The sequence below is a fragment of the Penicillium diatomitis genome, assembly GCF_028827545.1.
Source record: "Penicillium diatomitis strain IBT 30728 chromosome Unknown utg000013l_segment0_segment0, whole genome shotgun sequence".
NCBI lineage: Eukaryota > Fungi > Ascomycota > Eurotiomycetes > Eurotiales > Aspergillaceae > Penicillium > Penicillium diatomitis.
The window spans coordinates 728,026-749,885 of NW_026623185.1; the positions used below are offsets into that span (position 1 = coordinate 728,026).

Genomic DNA, 21,860 nt, shown 5'->3' on the forward strand with positions numbered 1-21,860 from the left:
CTAAATCCTCAAGAGGCGAGCTGTGTTTGGATCGAGCGGGCCACGAGTTTAACGTATATATATAGTATGAGGAAAAAGATAAGGCGGTGTGCCGAAGCTTCACATAGATAGCTTCCACCTGTCCTGAATAACGGTTTAATAATCAAATGATCCTTTGTCGCCCAAAAATAGATCGTAGATCATTCTCCGTCCTTCCAGTTGCATACATATACAATTGGAAGTTAATAGTACAGCGCGATCATCACTGATTAGAGGTGACCGTATGAACAAACGTTAATCAGAGTAGCACACAACTTTGCAGAAGAGATCAATTTCCCGCTTGAGCGCTACAGGGGTCCGGAATATGAAAGTTTGATATTATATACCATTTTGGATCTATATTATAGATTGAGCACTAGTGATAATAATTCCCAGCTATACTGTGCGAATTGTGTCTTTGAGGTTTGACTTGGGTGCTTTATGCGACCGCACTAGTACATCCGTTATTGGCGAAGTTGCGACCTGTTGTCAGGAGTTTGACGATAAATGTCGTACTGCAATTCGTTGTCACAGACATACAGACTATCTGCCCAGTAGGGATCATAAATACAATGGCTTTAATTTTTGGTACAACTGAATATTTCAATATCTGTAGGTACTGCTATGATTAAAGTAGCTGCTGTAAATTAAGCTCTAGTATCAACATCTAAACCAACTGTATACATGTGGTGACTTCAAACTATGAAACCTAATACGCTAATAGATAGCATAGCATAAACCATACCTAAGTAACCAAATAAACTTTTTCCAGATCCTGCTGCTATGACTGTACTAATTATACCGAATCCTGGTATAATTAAATTAAAAACTTCAGGGTGTCCGAAGAATCAGAATAAGTGTTAGTATAATATAGAATCACCTCCACCTGCTACTTCAAAGAATGGTGTCATATAGTTTCTATCAGTTGATATCATAGTAATACCACCTGCTAATACAGCTATAATGATTATAGTTCATCCAAATAAGGCTAACTTGTATAAACGTATACCTGGACTTCTCATGTTCAATACTGTTGTTATAAAATTCATAGCACCTAACATACTACTTATACCACTTAAGTGTAAACCAAAAATAGCTAAATCAACACTTGGTCCACTGTGAGACTGTATACCTAATAATGGTGGATATAATGTTCATCCTGTCCCTGCTCCATTTTCCATTGTTGCTAGGATACCTAGAATCGAACTAGGATATACTATGCCACATACACTCTAGAAAATGCTTATTCTTCTATTAAAGAATATCCAACATCAGTTTTTATAGTTAATTTAAAAGCTAATTTGTAACGTATCGTAATAAACTTTTCTTCACGTGTTGGAGCTTTTGGAGTAAAAGGTTGAGTAAGTGGTACTTAATAATAAAAATATTTCTATATCAAATATCCATCCCAAGATTAAGTTAATAAAGATGATGAAATAGTTTGAACCATCTTGAGAAAAATGGAAATAAAAGAATAATTTTTTATGATAACACAAATTGAAGAGGCTAATTTGCGCAAGAGAGTACAAATTGAGTGCGCGGTTTGGCACCTCGATGTCGGCTTAGCTCATCCTCATGCATGCAGAAATCATGAAAGGTTCGACTGTTCGTCGATGAAAGAGCTACATGAGCTGAGTTTGATACTTCGTGAGACAGTATGGTTTCTATCTTCTAGAGGGACTTAAAGTAGATTGAAGAGAGCCCCTTCGTACGAATGGTGTTGGGTAGATTGATCTCTGGTTTACCTGTTGTTTATGATTTATATTACATTTATGTAATAAATGAATTTAACTGAATGCTCATACTTAAGTATTTGATCTCATAGGCATGGCAGGAAAGATATATCAATTTAAGATAAGTGTTGAAAGCATCTAAACGCGAAGCAAACTTTATGACACTTATATACGTGGTAGAACACTACGAGATTAATTGTTTCTAACAAATTATAGGCTTTAGTTGTGAATGAAAACATTTTTCGATATAAAGTACTACTTATTTCAATATACTAGTTATTTTTTCATATCATTCAATAACGCCTTTTTGGCATAAAATTAATGCAACCGTTTTATAATCGGTAAAAGTGAGTGCGATACTTACACTAGGCTAATTAATCCGTTGTTTCTGATTTTTCGGCGAATTAAATTAAAACCTCAGGCATCAGCACACCAACCAATCAGAAGCCGTACGTTCTGATAAAGCCACTCAGGAGCGGGCCTACTACTTCTTTACCTAGGTATTCCAGCCGTTACAAAGGCTTTACCACCTACCTTGTCAGCTTACATACCCATACTTTATAGTATTCGCATATCAATATCAAAAATATATATCTGATACATACATTACTCTAGTATCCGCAGTCTACGGATTTCATTATTAATAACATCAATATGAATAATATGAATAATATGAATAATATGAATAATATGAATAATATGAATAATATGAATAATATGAATAATATGAATAATATGAATAATATGAATAATATGAATAATATGAATAATATGAATAATATGATTAATATGATTAATATGATTAGTATGATTAATGTAACGGGCCAGAGCCCGATGTTGATCACGTGTGTCACGTGAAGGCCTCTATACTTGGGCTCTCAGGAGGCCCTATGTGTTTTTACCTTTCCTCAAGCTTTCGATAGACAGATTGTCGGTCACACCCAATTGAATCAAGTTCGGTCTGAGCCCTTCACAATTAATATGATTAATATGATTACTAATATCATCAATATTACTAATATCATCAATATTACTAATATCATCAATATTACTAATATCATCAATATTATTAATATTATTAAAAGATTGATAGATCTTCCTCAGGGAATTGATTCAGAGACTCTATATGATCAGAAACCTCCAGGGCTGGCGGCTGGCCATAGCTCTAAGTAGCTCCTATAGTCTACCTCGTACTAGTAATAGTGAATTAGTGAGACATTAAAGGGCGCGGGTTCGAAGTCCAGACCGTGGTATCTTTGCTTTTGCAAAGTAGATAGTCCTGTGCATATCTAATACGGACACAATGTATGATAATACTACCACGTCTATAATGCGCAGGTATCCACAGTTACAAATCTGGTTCTAATTAATTAAGACGATTTTAATTTGAAAATTGTTGTTTTTGATTTTGTTTGGTCTTAATTTGGGCTCACTACAGTAAGGACACACCTCTGAATCTGTGAGAAAAGTATCTCTCCAAAGTTTCGGCATACCGCCTTATTTCGGCATTTGCCGCACCTCATGGACCCGTCGTTCTGTACGTTCGTTGCACTTGCCTTCCTTACATACTATTGATCACCAGTGGTATTTGTAGGTGTTGATATACTGGAAGGAAAAGAGGAAGATGAAATGAAACTTGATTAGTGTAAAAGGAAGAGGAAGGAAGTGAGGCTATCTAATGTGTGGGTTTGTGGGTCCCTCGGTGGTGAGTCGGCAGAATCATCTAAACAAATATTGCTCGAGACGTTCCTGTTACTAGTCCAAGCCGGGTATTTTACCCCAACCAATGCTGAGCCCTCTGTCCCAACGTTGTACCATGGAATGTCCCATTTCCAAGAGGTACTCAGCCTTTAAAGAGCATTATCTTTCATGAGTTTGAATTTCATCCTGGCTCCCAGTTTCTGGTCAATACTGCACAAAAATACAGGTATTGTTGGCAGGATGTGTGCCACCTAGGACAGATAAAGTCAATCTCGTCCAAGTAACACACCCAATTGTGAAAGTCACGACGAGCGGTAAGAGAACTACGCATGGAGAGAGATATGATGAACGTAAATGGTATGAGTATGGTTTGACCATACTCAACTCTGATGCTACACAGTGCCTGTACACTGACTGGAAAATCTATAGATGGTTGACGGGGCTGGCTGGACGTCCTTCTGATCAGATACTTCCTGAACCTTTACTGCAGGTTAGCAGGTAGGTGTCTCCCATGCTAAACCGAACGGCAGAGTGAGACGAACTCAAGTATAAGAATTAGCAAGTCCGCACCGCTGTCGATAAGTGGCCTTGTCTTGATGGAGATACCATTGACTGAACACCACGACAATAATCCAATATCGACTCAAAGGCGCTTTACACTTTTTCCCCCATACCCTCATACACAGCAAGGCCTTATGCATGTATACAGCAAAATACAGAGGCGACGGATGAGCACGTACGGCTCAAACACCGTGCACCATGAACAGTGTTAATCAATCAAATTGTTCAAGTACAAAGGCATACCGAGATATTCCACACAGTCCTTCTCTGTAGGCTACTAACTTGTTACATCTGGCATATAAGCGGGGCATAGCTTGCGAAAGAAGTGATCGGATTACCAAAATTCAACGGAGCCTAGTTAGCAGCATTTACAAGCCGAACTCGGTACTGTGAGAGTTTGACTTCCAGTGCTGATAACCGTGTTGGGTAGTGCCTGATCCGTAGGCAGCGCTGGTATTGAAGTCAGAAGCATGGTGCTCAAGGTGGCGCTAGAGGTTTTTGCCCGGGTTGAAGAAACTTTCGAGGTTACCCTGGTCAATTGGCACTGGTTACCAAGTGCGAGACCGCCTTCCATCAAGCACGAAGCTTGATATTCCCTACGGGGGTCCTCGACCAAAACCTGACCAGAAACGTCAAATGAAACCCGACCCGTATCACAAACGCTCCAGGAATGAGCCTCAAACGCTAATTAGTTTGCATTATGCTCAGTCAAATGACCGACCGTATGTCTAGATTGGGTTTGCAAAGACTTACGAAAGCACATATCTTCCTTCAATTTTGCAAATTTCTGGGTCCAAGATTGGCATTCGTCAAGATCAAGAAACGCAAAACAACCTGCGTCGCTGGAGTCATCTGGCTGATTCAAAGTGAGCGTGATGTTCCCAACGTATGGTTCGGCACAGACCCAGTTCGCTAATAGGCTGATTAGCAGGAGGTAATCAAGATACATGAGGGAAGGTTAAACCCAAATATTCAATAGCTTCTTTCAAGGTCATCAGCATGTTATTATAGTACAACGCGGCCCGTGGCTGTGTCGCGATTTGGGCGCGACCATTTATCAACCCAAACTTAGCGCAACCTACGTTGAGTTGTTGGCACAAATAGATCTTAATCTAGGCCTCGACTCCGTTCTTGTCCAAAACTATATTCCAGCTTTTATTGCTGCCGCAGATGATTTTCGGATCCCTGTTGGAGCGTGCTTTTTCTCGGCGAAGTACCATGCTGTATCTGACAGCGGTATTCAGATAGTGGTCTCTTTTTTGTGTATTCGTCATTTGAAACGTTGACAGATTTGCTAAATATGGAGCCACCGGAAGATATCCTTGCGTTTCAGTCAGACAGGCCAATAAACACTACGCTGGGTTTACCATCAATCTCAGAGTATATCCACCTACACCCCACGGAGATCTTCTGCTCGCTGATCATTTTCTTCAATTCTCATTCCTCTGCCCTCTCGCACATATACCACGAAGCATTTGAACTGACTTCACAGTTTTGATCTCGGAGACAAGCAAAATCCCATAGGACCTTTCCGTTATGTCTGGTAAGGTTAAATCAAATTGATAATCAGGAATCATGTCTTCTTGATCTGTGTATTGCTCATCTTCCTTTCGGCGTTGTATCGATCAATTAGCGTATTCCATTGCGTAATACTACATTCTGGTGTACCTGCCTGAGATAGCCTATCACTTAGGTGCATGAGACGGGACTCTCGCTCCGGCCCGCCGTAGATTTTGTTATAGGATCTCTGATGCCGCCATGGAAGTTCACACGAAAAGGCCCGTAGGGACGTAGGTACATGCAAACTTGGATATTAGTGTTCTATATGTTTCCGGTGTCAGCTTGACGAGGCGATACGACAAAAAGAATTCTCTCCGTGAATCTTCTGCAATGATGCCCTCTTCTGCTGTTTGTTCGTCACTCAACATCTCATCTCTATCTTTCACTCACATAAGAAGCCCAGAGTCTGTCAGCCTCGCCTGCTGGAAAATGCTGGTAAGCTACCATCAGACAAGACAGATGTTGTTTCAGGTCCCAGTTTCTACGAGGAGATCGTGTCAAGTGGATTTCGAAGATTATGGTCCTCAAGGGTGTACTTGAGTCTATTACGAAGATAAATCTAAAGGTAGCCCGAAATTTCGAACGAAAATCGCTCATAACGGCTCATGGATTTCTAAACTAGCAAGAGAATAGCCAGAGTGTATTAAAAATAAATATCCACGTCCGGTCCATTAAAATGTCACCGAGTTATTAAAAAGGGCAAGTCGAAAGCCGAGTAGGACATCACATCTTCTTTGATTTTCTTATGCCGAACAAGTGCCTGACTCGATGATTCTGGCTTTCCACATTTGAGGTCGGTTCCTGGCGGTCAGGCACCACAGGATTTTTCTCGAATGTATTACTAGTTGAAGTGTATTCAGCGTGTGAGGACGATTCCGTCGGCCAGTAAACAGCTGCAACTGACAGTCTGGGGGAAGGCCCTGTGACTATGATGATTGGTAGTGGATTCTTTTGAATTAAGTCGGCCATCTGTTTTCAAAGTCTAAACATCTCCTCATGCGTATTCTGGTGGAGGATCTTTTGAGTTTGTTTTAACACTGTATCCGCAGGCAATTTGGATGTATCCTTCATAGCATTTCAAAGTAAGGCTCGGACGTCTTTTTGGAAGTCCGCATACTCAAATGAGTCCCCAGAAATGACGGTACTCTTCGTTACTAACCCCTGTTTTTCTAGTATGATATGTTCCAGTCATGGAACCACCCTAGACGTGACCAGGCAGATTGCGTCAACTGCCAGAGAAAGTCAAAGAAGATAACTGCACTCAAGTTTTATCTCGCGAAGATACATTCACGAATGCTACGAATATACCGTGCCCAAGAATGGGACAAGATGGGAAGAGTCACACTGTTTGCTATAGAATACGTACGAAGACGACAACGCGTCCGAGCGATGTCCGAGCGATGTTGAAATTTTTACCGTCTCTCTCCAGCTTCTTCTTGCTTTTCTTGTCCATCCCTTAGCTTTGCTATACTTGTCAACACACAAATTGCGTTTTCGACCTTTAGCACGTATTCCATACTACAGGCAACTAGAATGCTTGATCATACAAATTACATCTTACATAACATTCGTCTGGAGTGATCTTAGGGGAAATATCGAAAATATCTATGCTTTCGAAGGACATTCTGAGCTTTCAGCCAGATGAGAGATCACGGATACCCCATTAGACAATATTTCCATAATCATTATATAGCACTGCTCGATAGAGACACACGACTTTTACCGGGCTGAATACATAAGAAGCTGCCCCATTTTTACAGAATGTTGCTCCGCGTTGGTTGGCGGTCAACGGAAAAAAGCCGCAGTAACATTCAGTCCGGAATCCCAACTCGAGGACAAGCCTTCCGGGCTCTAAGTCTAAGGAAACGTGAAGTTCGCAAGCTACTGTAACGCTCTCGGTCTTACGGTGGTCCATATCTGGCATCTCACAGCATTATTGGTGGGTCTGGATTTGGTATCTTTTCGCCTATCGCAGTGGACTGCTTGACCTACTTGAAACCATTACTAGCGTGGACAATTGTGACGTATTTAACTGAGCTGGGCTACGTACCGTGTCTTTGTGTGATGAAGTCATGGAACCCATAAGATAACAATTGCAATCATCTAACCTTGATCGTAAGACCTACAATACCGGTAATACGAGTAGTATTTACTGAAAGTTACGATTCTTTTCCGCTAAGACATTCCCAGAGCACTGATATTTGGAATGTAGACGCGATTGAATGGTGTAACGATGGGCGAGTTGCAACCTTTAACTCGTCCAGTCCCAAAGCTTTCGAGTACTAGGCTCATAATACAATAGTGGAAGCAGAGTCAATCCTTATGATAAGATTGGTCTCATCTAATAATGAGTTTAGATGACCTTTTCCATCTTTGGACTGTCAGTCCTTTGCACTCGAATTTAGCAAGCGACCACAATGACAGATTCGGGAAAGATCTTGATCAGTTTCTGATACGCGGCGACACTACATCTAAGAAAGAGGCGCCTTTCGGCGAGGGCAAGGTCGGGAGGTAACGATCAGCAATAGTATTGCATTTTTCTGGCCATGGAGCCATGGGTGGTTCGTCTACCGCACGAAATGGAAATTGATTCTACTGCACGGTTAGAGCTCTTTCAATCTTCTTTGAATGTTCAAACGTCGGCAACGTCTACACTACCGCCCGCCGTAGTTACCTTTATGAATTGGGAGGATCTGGATTTGCGTGGCCCAGGGCTCTACACTACGCTCTATTCGGATGATCGCGCTTTATGCACAAGACCAATTATCTGTAATTCGGTTCACTTGACACATGATATACAGGCTCCGCCTCCATATGCATGTGCAAAACGAAATCTAGACTTTCTTCAACGTGATGCCACCCAGATATTTCACAGGTTGAGCCTCGCATTTAGTGACGTGGTGTGTATTCGAGTGACGCAAGCCGCAGACGCTGAACGCTGGCTGGAAGAATTTCGCAATGTGAGACTTCTTGACGGAGTAGTACCGCATGCTCGGCTTGTCTTCTTTCTTGATATAAATTCTTCGGCAGATGGAAAACCTGAAATAAGCCCCATCGGGCAAAAGAACAACCGAGCAGCATATGAGAGGCCAGGTGCGAGAGATCTATTTGAACCGGTGATTGTGAACAACCTGAATTACGATGGCAAGTTTCAAATTGCTCCCCTCCTGTGCGGTATCAAAGCCTTTGTCCTCGAAGGCATCGAACGACGAGAGAAAAGAGGCCATCTATGGACCCTAGAAGAGACAGTGTTTCTTTGCGAAGAATATCTAATTGACGAGTCAGTCGCGTCATGTAGCCCGCCGGTTTCATCAGAAGCAGCTTCGAAACTTTTGAATTGCGGATCCTGGTATCCAAAGGTATTCAGGAGGTGTTTCTGGCCAGGTAAAGAGCCACTGCAATATAATGGGCTTGGGAAGTGGCTATGTGCTGTCCCGCCTGATTTAGAGTGCGAAGCGTTGCTCGCGCCAATCTTTGCGAAGATGTTTTTAAGTGATATGTCCATACTCCCTCGAGGTATACAGATCATATAATTATCCATTTGGGTAATGCCTCCTACTAAGATGTTGTGTACAGGCATCCTACATGACGATAGTTTTTCCGCCATCTATGAGCCGATGTGCAGAGACGCTTGGCGTACTGTCGCGGAACGCCGTAGCCGGAAGCCCCACCAGCCATCGCCAGAGTTCTTCCCGGCCATCAAAAAAATGATGGGTGACATCGACCAAGTTTGTTGGCTGCAAGCTCTAAACCAAATAGGTGTCGAATCATTGTGCTGCCTTTGTCCTTGGGACACGCCATGCTCAATCCGTTTTCCCTGTGGTCACGGAATATGTGAGCGATGTGCGTGGCGATACTCCGGTATCGCAAACAGACCACGGCACTACTGTCCCACCCTGGCTCGCTTTCGGAAATGTCCTGCCTGTGGGAAAAGCGCTGATCTTCGAAAGCGCTTACGACCACAGCAATCTGGATATCGTGTAGCGACTTTCGACGGCGGTGGAGTATATGCATTTACGTCGCTGGTCGCCATCCGTGAGCTTGAGAATCTGCTGCCTGGTGAACTGTTACCGCATCATTACTATGATATCATTATTGGTACGAGTGGCGGTATGTTTACGATGTTGCTACCTAGATATTGATAAATAAGAGAGTGGATACTGATATGTTTGTTTAGGATCTATAAATAGTGCGGCTTTAGGTGCAATGCAATGGCCTATAGCACAATGCATCGACTCGTTTCGGGCAACTACCGCCAAGGTGTTCAAAAGAAATCGTTGTCTTTGGAAGAGAATACTTTCTTTGGCCAAATTTCTTAAAACAGGTGCTTTTTACGATGTCAATGTTCTGGCTGACACTCTACAGTCCCAATTCAGCGCTGGAGTGTCGCGAAATGCAATGCTTGATGACCGTTATGGATCGACGCATATCGGCATCACATCCACAACGTTCGAAGGTCATCTATGCTTATACCGTTCATATGCGGATGTTCATTGCATTGAGAAGCAAAATAAAGGTCCGCTACTAGCCGAGCCTGAGCAAACCTTATGGCAAGCGTACGTATAATCCTGCCAGCATTCAATTCAATGCTGTCGATGTCGTCTCTTTCACGAAAAATTGCGCTAAAAAAATTTAGAGTCACAACAAGCTGCACTGCCCCTTTCCTTTTCGAACCACTACCTTACAAGCAACAGAAAACAGAACCCGATAAGGACCATCCGCACAGAGAGAGCTTGGATGGAGTATTTGTAGCTAATTGCCCAGCATGGGTAGGTATGATGGAAGTAAATGCCCTTTCACTACTAGATACCCGAATGCTAGATCTTTGCGCCAGCTTCGGTACCGGTCGGTTTCGAACATCGGATCTCTCTGTCAGAAGCAAAATAGCCAAAATATTCACTCCTCGATGGATCCAACGGCTCATAGTATGTATAAGATGTGCAATTGACGCCAGTCATATGTATGAGAAATTTTTAAATACCGTCGACAAGACAGAAAGGGATCTGAAACACTATCGAATAGACCCATATCTCTCAAGACCATCATTTTCCTGGGACGACGCGTGCATACTTGAGGCAATCGAGGAGCAGACAATTAATCATATGAAAACATCGGAAGTGAGAGCAGATTCACGACGACTTGCAATGGCCATGGTAGCCTCGTGCTTCTTTTGCACACTTTCTCAAATACCAGCTTATGATCCTCGGGATGGCCAGTTCCATGCCAAAATGACAATTCAATCCCGATGGCCTGAGGACGATGCAATCTCAAGAGCGCTTTGTAGGTATTTACAGGGCGCGTATTTTGTGGTAGGGAAAAAAAATAAAATATACAGAGAATTCCCTAAAACGGGATTCACTCGCTGCTCCGTTATTATATCCAGTCTAGATACACCCATCCACATCAGCCTCTTCGAACCCGAGAAAGGTACTCATCCTATCAGTGGGTTCCCTTTGACTCTCGCGCAGATATTATATCTTCAGATTCCCTCCCCTCCGCGTTCTTCTTTCGCAGACGGAGGTGACTCGCAATCGACTTGTCAAATGCTAAAGCGCAGGAAATCCGAAAAGTCTGATCCAACAACCGAAACATGCAAACGCCGGCGTATATGATTTTAATGATCTTATTTTATTTATGTTTCATGTTAAGAGACATTCTCATTTCTTCGCTGAGGAGAAAGCTATGGATTACTGGTATCGAAAGTCAGATACAGAATAACTCAAGTACCAAGAGCAACACGATATCCACAAGGCCATGATGTTCAGAATTCTGATTGCTTTCAACCGCCGCTATAGGGCAACAATACGCTCAATCGACCTTCGGTCACCTCACGTATTGCTACCATGGAAAACTCGGGTATGGTACCTACCGTTGAGCATGCTTACCAAGTACATAGCGGATCATTCAGTTTGATTGTTCGTGACTCTGCAGGCGAAGAAAATAGAACTTAATATTTTAATCCCCAGACTCACTGCATCTTCACATTCTGATAGAATGGCTGGAGATAATGACGAGACGGCATTAATCTACAAGACCTAATGCTTGTTTAGAGGAGCTTGCCCTGTTTAGGCAAGGCCCAGGCCCAAATGTAAGAGTACCTCAATTCAGGCACTGGAATCAATCAGCATTGTAGCTCAACTCTCATCAATAATTTGATTGAAAATGTCGTCGGTTGAATGGATGACTCAGTTCTCGATGAAATAAGGGGACGGATAACTACCCGCTATCTCCATGAAGTTGCTGATATAGTCTAAGTCAAATGTGGAGTCATGTACGTTGGTCCAAAACGAGCACGAAGTCTCCGTGCCCGTAGAAGGGCTTGGGGGTGAGTCAAATTCATAAGCCTCGTTCAGGGAAGGTTCCAAGATCTCCGTGTTAATGTTTCCTGAAAAGCTGACTTGGTATTTAGCCACAACCGCCTGTTCCGAGGACTTGCTGGAATTGGGCTTGTGATGGAGCTTATAATCTGGATAGGCCTCGGAGTGATTTCGGCGCTCGATCTCTGCCAGTGATTTGTAGGTGTATTGCGTTATAGGATCCATGCGCCATAACCCCCCGGCAACCTGGGATACCACGGTATTGTTGTAGACGTCGTACCGGCTCGCGAGGTATTCGACTATCGAGCAATAATAGGCGAAGCGGAAAAGTATGAACGCGTTCAAAGGTCGATTGATTTTTCCACCACGATTCAGTGCTTCAGTCTGTCTGATACTCGGAGGCTTATCCACGCGGGCGGCCGCTTTTTCGTACGCCTGAGACCTATAGCGCTCGAGTATCTGACTGCGAAGGGTCGGTAGATCAAAGATCAGACTTTGCTGAGGTTTGACTGCCCTCATATTGATTCCAGTCATACATCCAGTCACACATAAGACAAGCTGCGAGACCAGTCTATCCGGTATTCTCTGGAGGGACTCAGCAGAGTCGGCAGTGGAGTGAAGAGAAGTAACTCGATTGCGACGACAGTTTTGAAGAATATGATAGTTCTCCTTTTGAGAAATTTTTGAGAATTTTTGAAGAAGACGGTGTGTGCCCACGGGTTTCCAGCATCTTCCGAGCTATAAATATTTGAATGAGAGCAATTAGGGTCGACACGTTTCCCGTCCGCTTCAACAATCATTAGACTCGGTCAAATTGACGTCACCCAACGAACAGTTGTATATCCTAAGTAAGTCAGACTACCGAGGGGCGTATGTCAAATTTGTGCTGATTAGACGAAGATATACATCGAACGTGGCCATAGGTATATTTCATGGATTAGTCACCTTTCTCACTCATGACGATCAGTTATAAATATACGTGCTTGGTCGCCGTCTAAAGTATCGTGATGTCTTCAATGACAAATTTCTCGCAAATATGTTGTTCTCTTGGTAACCGGTGATCATGCAATTGACACATAGACTGATTGTCTTTGGCCCGGGCTTTCTAAGACTCTCCGAGATAATACGCTAGAAACTTAGAACTGGATTCGTCTATAAATTTCCCAATTCTGTGCTATTCGCATAGAGCGTAGCAATGTCTCAACATGCCGCGCCTGCATCTGACACTTCTAAGATAATTCGCAATGGTCCGTGGAAAATACTTTGCACGGCCAAATTGCTCGCAACAAAATCTGTAACAAATGACCTTGATGGTACCCCGAGAATAGATATCAAGCCGTCTCTGATTCACAGTTTGGTCGCCTAGGATCTTTCTACTGGGGGACTTCTCGGCGTTTATCGTTCAGCATGAGGGTCTTTAACTTAGAGCCTCAGAGACACGGAAATCATCTACAAGCCTTGGCTAATCAGTCGCCAAGTTGAGAAATTGACGAACTTGTGGATAGGATGATCCTGTTAAGTTGGATATTTGTTGCAATTGCCGTATACTATCAAAGGCTACGGGGCAATTTTGAGGCCCAGCCACCGAATCGGTCGAGATCAGGTGCTAATTAGTTTTGTTGTGACTACGCGGGAGGGTGAAGTTCCCTGACCCTGCCATAGATCTGAACCTGCTCAGTAAGTCAAACTTTATTGACAGACTAATCGTCGCACATAATCTAGAAGTGTGACTGGGAAATTCGTCCCTACCTAGTGATGCTCGATCAGAAGAGAAAGATCCATATCATAGGGAGGAGCTAAGGGTTTCAAGCTGGATAACGTGCGCGACCAGAGATGTTGAAAGGCTTTACCAATGAGATTAGCAAAGATAACGGTACTATGATATTAGAGAGACTTGCTTAGTTTCGCCATAGAGGCTACTTTTCCCGAACACCGCGCAAAGGTGCAAGCCTTGTTCGAGTGACTTGCACAGAACCCGTACGCCTAGGTTCGACGGGAATATAAACAGCAAGACAATAAAACGTAATGAGAAGGGCATAGCCGTGGTATAAAGTTACAGCAATGGGCCTTGAATAGCATATAAACGAGACTTACTGCCTGTCGATGTTGAAATGTAGCTTTATTAAGGAGGCCTTCGGCCGCTAGGGGACCCTCGATATGTCTACTTCCCCTCTCCCCTCTCTCAAAACTCTCAAAGTTTTTTTTTAATATCCCAGGGATCTCTTGCGCAAACCCAGATAGTGAAAGAAAGCGTCCAGTAAAATTCGAGCGGCTTCCAGGGCAAGTAAGTACGGATGTTCTCAGGCTGAGGTCGTTGTTAAACTGGATATAGTAGATATGTTCAAATTTAAATAGGCTAGTTCCGTTAGGCATCATTGAATCCCTGATTAAATAGAGGTTGACCAACCTTGATTAACGCGCTCGGTCAAAAGTCCGAAATTTTGAGTAACGTGGCTTGCATCATCAATGGGTCGAGGGCAAATGACTGGCTAGTGAGCTGAGCCTGCTGAGGAAAGGACACGGCACGGCCCCTTCGATAACCATTGGAGGGTCCAGACAGTCTCCGTCTCCGACAATAAACCATCTATCTCTGGCCCCATCATCATTCAAGAAGTAAATTTCTCTGACAGTGGCAAGGTAGTAGTAAGATCGGGAGGTACCTTTTGAGCGGACAGTCCCCTGACTCATATTGATCGGATGGCACACACAACTACGATCCCGCACACGGACCTATACGCCGAGCGATGACTGGAAGATACCCCAACTTTTGTCTCTCTACGTCCCTAACGAGCAGGTGTCATATAACATACGGCCAAGAAGAACTCTATCGGCGCTCAGATCAGAGGCCGGCTTGTCCAGTCATTTAAGCCCTACACATTTAGGTCTATCTTGCGGATAGATGGCGATTGCTTCTGCCCTTCGGTATAGATGATCAACCACCTGCAGCTTTCCTCCGAGTTTAGAATACGAACCTGAGGAACTCGATCCCAGTCCATAGGAATAACGTGTAGAATAGGGGATACTGCTTAATGTACTAACAACTCACTGTTATGAAGAAAAATTTTGGGTACCTTGACCCACAGTGTTTATATGATCTGTACGACGAAATCAGGGAGCAATGGAAAGGATAATCCCATCCGGCGGACATATATCGTTCGACTTTGGCGGGAATGCCTTGATTTCAGGAGCTTGTCTTGATGAAGGAAGCCTCACGTCAACGCTTGTCCAGGAACACGTGTTTTCCTCATTCGGGCAAGCTCGCGTTCGAAGAAAGGATTCGAATCATACGGCACAGAGTTTAAAGACGGTCTGAGGAGCTGGCTGGGACGTCGTGAAGGCATGGCCGCTGTATGGGGAACTCGGACAAGGGGAAATGCATGAACAGGATGTTGCGAAGACCTCATATCCATAGGACAGTCGGAGCTTTCACGGGGCCTAGTTCTAGAGGAGAAAGATGGTGTCGTGGTTGAAGATTCCCTTGAAGGAGGTAGTAGTGAAAAAGGAGCGGCTTCGGAAACACGTGCCCCCGTTGATCGACGTATCCACTTTTGTTTCGATCTCAATTGTTTTCCATGGAGGAATGCTTGATGCGTGTCTTCATTGAGATATTCAGAACGTGGTGCCAGAGGAAGAGGTATATAACGCACGTCGCGCAAAGGATGTGAGCCGGTCGGAAGAATCACGCTGAAGTCACCTCGTAGAAGTTGCCGGTCGTTGATGAGACATAACTGGAACTTGACCTGTTCCTCGACATCGCTCCCCGGGGGGAAAAGAATCTCATGCTGTATGCTTCCGGAAAACGTCCCGAGATGAGAAAGAGACCTGAGATCTTTATCCTTTGCTGGGTATGTTATATCGCATGGCCAGACAATTTGGGTGTTCTTGCGAATATGCGCATCAGCGAAAGACGTGGAGTGTGCAGGCGTTGCGAGCAGGTGTGATTCGATCAAGGTGTCACCGGGCTCGCTAGAGAACGGCTGAATCATCTTCGTGAACGTCAAGATACCCGGTACCTTCTCCGGGTCTTGGCCCTACAGACGATTATGGTCAATAAGCTCACCCCTAGTCTTGGGTCAATTTGAGTCACTCAACATCATCTCACCTTTCTTAGAATCCATCCGATACCGGTATTCATGGAGTGCGGGTCTAAAGAATTGCCTCTCGAATCATAGTCACCAAGGTACGTTACTCCCAGGTCCCTGGTGATTAAGGATTCCTCGACGGTTGGGGAGCGAGCGTAGAATAATGCCCCCAAAGCAACCACTCCGGGACTAGATATGTCAGTTAACGCAGCGCGACAGTGAAGTTGGTTAGCACATACTCTGCCATGATCTCATATCGTCGAAGTTCGGTCAACCGTTGTTGAAGTCGAGCGAAGAGTTCTTTCGTGAACCAGTCGTTCCTCGTGGTACCTCCACAGACGATTATAACAGAGATATCGTAATTCTTCGGCGTCGCATCATGAAGTCGGACACATAGCTCAACCGCGTTCACTAGCAAAGGTTCGAAGGAAGCTTTGATACAATCGCTAAAAGTCACGATGAGACATCTTAGGTAATTTTGACGGAAGAGAATGACACGATAACGAGGTACTCACGGAGGGACCGTAACACTTTCCAATCCGAAGTGGATATCATGACCAGATATTCCGTTAAATCCCTCTTTGATCAGATTGACAATAGGTGCAAATACAATGTCCCAACGGCTCTCTTCATTCAAGGCATCGGCCCAGTCTGGCTTGTTCATTCTGAGCCAATCACGAATTCGATCATTCACGCTCTGACCTCCACAGATGACTCCTGCGTATCCGGTATTAGTATATAGCCGTAACGTGCGTCGACCACAGCAATGTTGAGTACCGTCTGAGGGACAAGCTTGGATCAAGCACCCATCTGCATTCTTATGAACGACGGTGGCATCCTAGACTTCTTAGTTACGGCCACAGAAACAATAATCAGCAACCTCCACCTACCATCGTTACCCCACCGATATCGAGTATCATCCTTGTGTCATCAATTTCAGGGATTTTGAATTCAGAAAGATAGGCGGCTGAGACTGGTTCCGAAAGAGCTCCCCTCACATACAATCCAGCTGCCATAGCTTCTTGGAGAAGAAGCACGCGTAAGGGTTCATTGTAGTTGACTGGGTAGGTAAGCCAGGCATCGATCCTGTCACAAGAGCCGCCGTATTTATGAACGAGATGGTTTTTGACTACCTCACGCACATACTCAAAAAGCGTGCGGAAAAGGGAGGCGACCGTGAACTCTTCGGGGCACCCCTCGGTACCAACTAGCCTTGCACATGAAGCAGCTAGACGTCCGGCATATGGATCCAAACCCATCACTCCGAGCTTGATACACCTGAAGACGTGTGCATTATGGACTGTCAGCCCAGCTGACCCAAATGACCATGCCCTTGTCTCCGTATTGAATATCATCGCGGAGTCGAGCTCGTCCGTCATTTTCGCATTGCTGTAAGCGCCGCTCAGCGGAAATTGCAGGGTGTAGTCGGTGTGTTTCTTGGGCGAATGGTGGATCACCGAAATACCAACTTTCGTGGTTGTTGTTCCAATGTCGATACCGAGCCATACTTCTTGTGGTATATCGCGCTCTTGAGTCTGGGCCATGACATGTCAAGGTGATATCACGGCATGATAACCCAACTCTCTCGCTGTGTGCAGTGGTGTACTCTCCCTAGAGATGGGGGGAATTGACGGAAGATTGTTTCTCCGAACCTACCCGCGCGCTTTCGGCAACTGTTCGGTAGAATAGGAGCCCCGCTAAAGGCTGCGTGTGATCCTTATATTTCTCTTGAATTCCCTTACTCAAGCCCTTCATATATGATCTTTGCTTTATGAAATAACACAGTTCAGTCATATTCTACTCGTGACCTGAAATTTGTGGAAAATCTTATCCTCGAAGATCAACTATAGCTAGCTGCTAGAGGTATAACTTGCTCTTCTCTCTATTTACGATCATAGATCGATACTCACACGTGATACGGTCATGCCTATAATTATCAATTCCCCTCCGTCGCACTATATACATACAAGACCCCCAGGGAGAATTACCAGCTGCTAAGTACTGTAGTAATATCATCCGTATATTCGCTAGGCTTTTTAAGCTATGAAAATTGAAATCACATTCACGACTCTTATAACTTACTGTAAATGCCAACGGTCAACCGAAAACCAGGGCCTAGGGGATAACAATCTCTAATACCGAGACGTCGAGGCTGCCAACATGACGCATCCATTAAAAGTATTTACATAACCTCATTGGATCGCTTAGTGAACTCGATGCTTGTTTTTTCTAAAAACAAAGATCGCAGTTGCGCGAGCTGCTACCACCATCTCACCGGAAACAGGATCTGCCATCCTAATGGTGCCTTCCATGTAAATCTTCCGGCCCTCGGCTTTCACCGGCCATGCACGCAAAATCAGTCTCGCGTCTGGGTGAATAGATTTCTTGTAGTCAACTGTCAAGCTCGCCGTAACTGCGGGCTTACAGCAGTCTGCGAAAAGCTGGTCTAGAAGGAATGCCTGGTATCCACCATGTACTTTGCGCGGATAATAACAGATCCTCTGCTTTGAATTCAGATCAAGACGTACTGTTGCGTGTCGACTTCCATCAACATCGCTAAAGTATGGTCGATATCCCGCAAGAAGCTCTCCGTAGAGATGGCCTGAGTCCAACGGCTCTCTTTGGGAGGACGGGGTGGTTGATGATGAACACATATTCCGAAACAGCTTATGAATTAGAACGCTCGAGCGGGCACACCACCGGGCGACTGGGTAAACGATCAGGCCTGCTGACCTGCGCGCCAAGCTTATCCCTTTATCACTTGTTCGTATCAGACGAGAGTAGGATAAGACGCCGGTCACACGTAACAGTGAGGTCATGATTATTTCGTAGAATTCAAGCAGACCTAGGCGATGGAAAGGTTGGGAAGGTTGGAAACAACAACAAGCGAGTGCCACCGTCTGAAATATCTACGCGCGCACAAGTTGACCACTGTAAGCCATCACGTCAAAATTGCTCAGATCTTCATCGCGGCACAATAAGCTGTGGCACTTCTTACCATCAATGAGGATACTATTATGCCACATCGACTCGGAGCAGTGGTCATTGACAAGATGATGGTGATCGACAGTACCTACTTTCCTTCAGCGGCGAACGAAAGCAAGAAAAACCATCATAAGCTCTTCAAAATCTCTGTATGTTGAAATCTGTGGTCTGAATATTGGGTGATACTATTGAGAAAATATCTCTAGATTTATGTACGGACCCCAAAGTATGGTGTAATTGATGGTTGATCTTGGCATTACTCATTACGATAAGGAATTTCAATTGTTTCAAGCAGTATCTAAGACCTGGTCATCTCTCAAAAGGTGCTCAGAATTACCGCAGACTATTGAATGGAAACGTAACGCCATAAGTGGGAATGTCAATTAACCACTCACGCCAGGATACAACTAACTAGTAGTGAATATGATATTCATGGCGTTGGAATCGAGAAGCTTTGTTCAATGCCTTGGCGACCTTTCACATTATCGGTAACCACGAAACCTGCTCCCCTCTCAATTGACAGGGTACTAGACATCAAGCAGCTAGCAGTTGTCTCAACATAGCCAGGTCATTACGCTAGCAAATAAATCCGCGTTATCGGCTCCGGGCGTTTGATGTCACTTGAACCAGTATCTAGATGCAAGAGAGTATTCGCGAGATTTTAGTGACCTAAACCCGCTGTCGGATCGACACATTTCCTCCTGAGATCTTTAGGCGCTAGCCTTAAAACTCACACGGACTATCGACCGAATGACTCGGGCGGCGGGAACGACCGAAAAACCGACGACGGGCAGAGGTGACTGGGATCATTTCTGGTTCGGGTGTGACTATCCAAGATGGCAACGTTGGGGCGTGTACCAGGGGCTAGATAGGTGGAGGTCGGAGTGTAACAATAAAGCTCGTGTGTCCGTAGTCATACCGACACACAATATACGTAGAGTAGAGCTTCAACACGATCCTACTCATAACACAATTTCCACATTATCAACAACAAATTACGGTATATGATCGAATAAGGGTGGTCGGTCATCACAATACGCTCATAAACCGTCTAATGAACCGGACGCTAGTTGAGACTGGTGATGTTGTTCTATCGGAATCGAAGTTCTTTGAGCCTTGTCCCCTTGTCTGCTACGGAATTATTCCGACATATCCGTGCTACAATGATCTCGTATTGAGTTTAGTCTCTCACGGTCCAGCTTCCTATTTCTATTACGCCAGAAGCGCTTTAGCGCCCGGCCCTATTAATTCATCATTCGCTTTTCTTCGCCTTTCGGCCTAGGGCGTCGATCTATCGGTCGGTCGAGACTTTTGCTCGGATTCCTGATTCCTCGGTCATTGATGCGATAAGACCCCCAGTCACCCCACTGTTGAATGACAAAAGACTTTTGAAGATAATAGTACGAAATTGGCCGACTCTCATATAGTCGCTTTTTCTTACTTGGCCGAGTCACTTGGTATGAGCTGGAATGAACCAGTCATGGTACACATATAGCATGTTACTACTGTAATACATCCTGATCCGGAGGGTGTATATGCCTGCGGCGGTAATGCAAGGGCGATCGCTTTTTCCCTAGATCCAAGGATCTAAACCGCGTTTTCTTGGTGGGGCTCGCGTAGTTGTCAACCCCTTCTCCTGTTTCTGAGTTACTGAATATCACGGGCATACCAATGGAGTTCTGGGTTTCATAATAAATCAATACTTACTTACATTACAGCAATACATCCCGATATATCCCTGTGACGTACGACCAACGTAGGCCTAGGGTGGTTTTCCCTGCATGGGGCGTCGGTAGGATTTCCTTCCTTCCCTCTTACTGTCTGCTGGTGTATATCTCTTACCTAGTAGGAAGGTTGTATGTAACTCTGTAGGTATGTCAACTTAAATCGTCCTAAATTATTCCTTCCACTTGTTTGACGCGTTTACGCTTATTGCCACCAATGAATGCTTTGGAAGTGTAGATTCGTAGGAAGATCAATTACCGGGCATCGTGCGTCCGGCCAAACCCCGATTACTGAGCCGTACTTTGCCTTCATCCCGAGTTCGCTGGGCTTCACGCTGTCCTTGTCCATGTACAGCATTGTTGGAAGGATTGGTACAAGCGAAGTTACGCTCGGAATAGATACACCAATGACCGACAGTGTCACCTTACCCCTGGATTCTTTTCTGTCTTCGTTTATTTACCGATCAGCAATTTCTGACCCGTTGGCCACAAGTGGGACTCACGGGACTCACGGGACTCACGGAGTGGGGGGAGAGGAAAGGGGCCGCGGGGGCGAGAGTGGAGTCCCCACGACAAACCCGACTTAGTCCTCATATATCAAGGACCCTACGAACTCCCCCTCCCCTCCGTCTCCCTCCCCAATCATCTCGTGCCTTGATGACTCGATAGAGGTCTAGAAGGTAGTTCCGTGTTCAACCTTAGCGTATAGTGTATAGTCTTTTGAGCCTTTCGCCGAAGCTTCCCGCGAGAAACAAGAGCCCACGGCCCCACCCCAAGCAAGACCCATTATCTAGCAGCGCGTCTGATGCCAGCACATTGTCTGATTTTGAGTCAAGCATAGGATCGATGGTCAATCCGTGGCGACAATTACTTAGCAGCATGAGGTAATATCACGGTTCGCGTAGGACTTGTGGGACATTAATTTCTTGATTAGATGGTCGAGGAATGTCACTGCAATCAGGACAGAAAAACCAGTCGAGATCCCGGGTGAGACGATGGAGCGCCTACCTACCTCCCTTCAGAGTTTGCCCGCCCACACAGGGTTGGGGGGCTGGAGAAATCACCGATTTTACCCCGGTCAGGTCTTCCGTTCTGCCTCCCCCCAACGTGCCCTCGATTTCCACCTTGGCGCTAAGAAAGAGATCATTGGTGAATAGGATAAGGGCAGTATTACGCCAT

At 44.7% G+C, this 21,860-nt stretch overlaps 2 protein-coding genes across 2 annotated transcripts; both read right to left on the bottom strand.

Moving 5' to 3' along the window:
- Nucleotides 1-11,758: 11,758 nt before the first annotated feature.
- Nucleotides 11,759-12,409, bottom strand: N7539_008615 (uncharacterized protein; the record flags this gene model as incomplete). The annotated part of the gene is made up of 1 exon (XM_056938210.1): nucleotides 11,759-12,409. One exon carries the CDS (start codon nucleotides 12,407-12,409, stop codon nucleotides 11,759-11,761), a length of 651 nt encoding a protein of 216 aa, XP_056786592.1.
- Nucleotides 12,410-15,331: 2,922 nt separating this feature from the next.
- N7539_008616 (Hsp70 family protein) lies at nucleotides 15,332-17,516 on the bottom strand (the record flags this gene model as incomplete). The annotated part of the gene is made up of 8 exons (XM_056938211.1): nucleotides 15,332-15,367; nucleotides 15,538-15,921; nucleotides 15,993-16,161; nucleotides 16,212-16,418; nucleotides 16,488-16,689; nucleotides 16,750-16,810; nucleotides 16,863-17,058; nucleotides 17,119-17,516. 8 exons carry the CDS (start codon nucleotides 17,514-17,516, stop codon nucleotides 15,332-15,334), a joined length of 1,653 nt encoding a protein of 550 aa, XP_056786593.1.
- Between the last annotated feature and the right edge of the window lie 4,344 nt (nucleotides 17,517-21,860).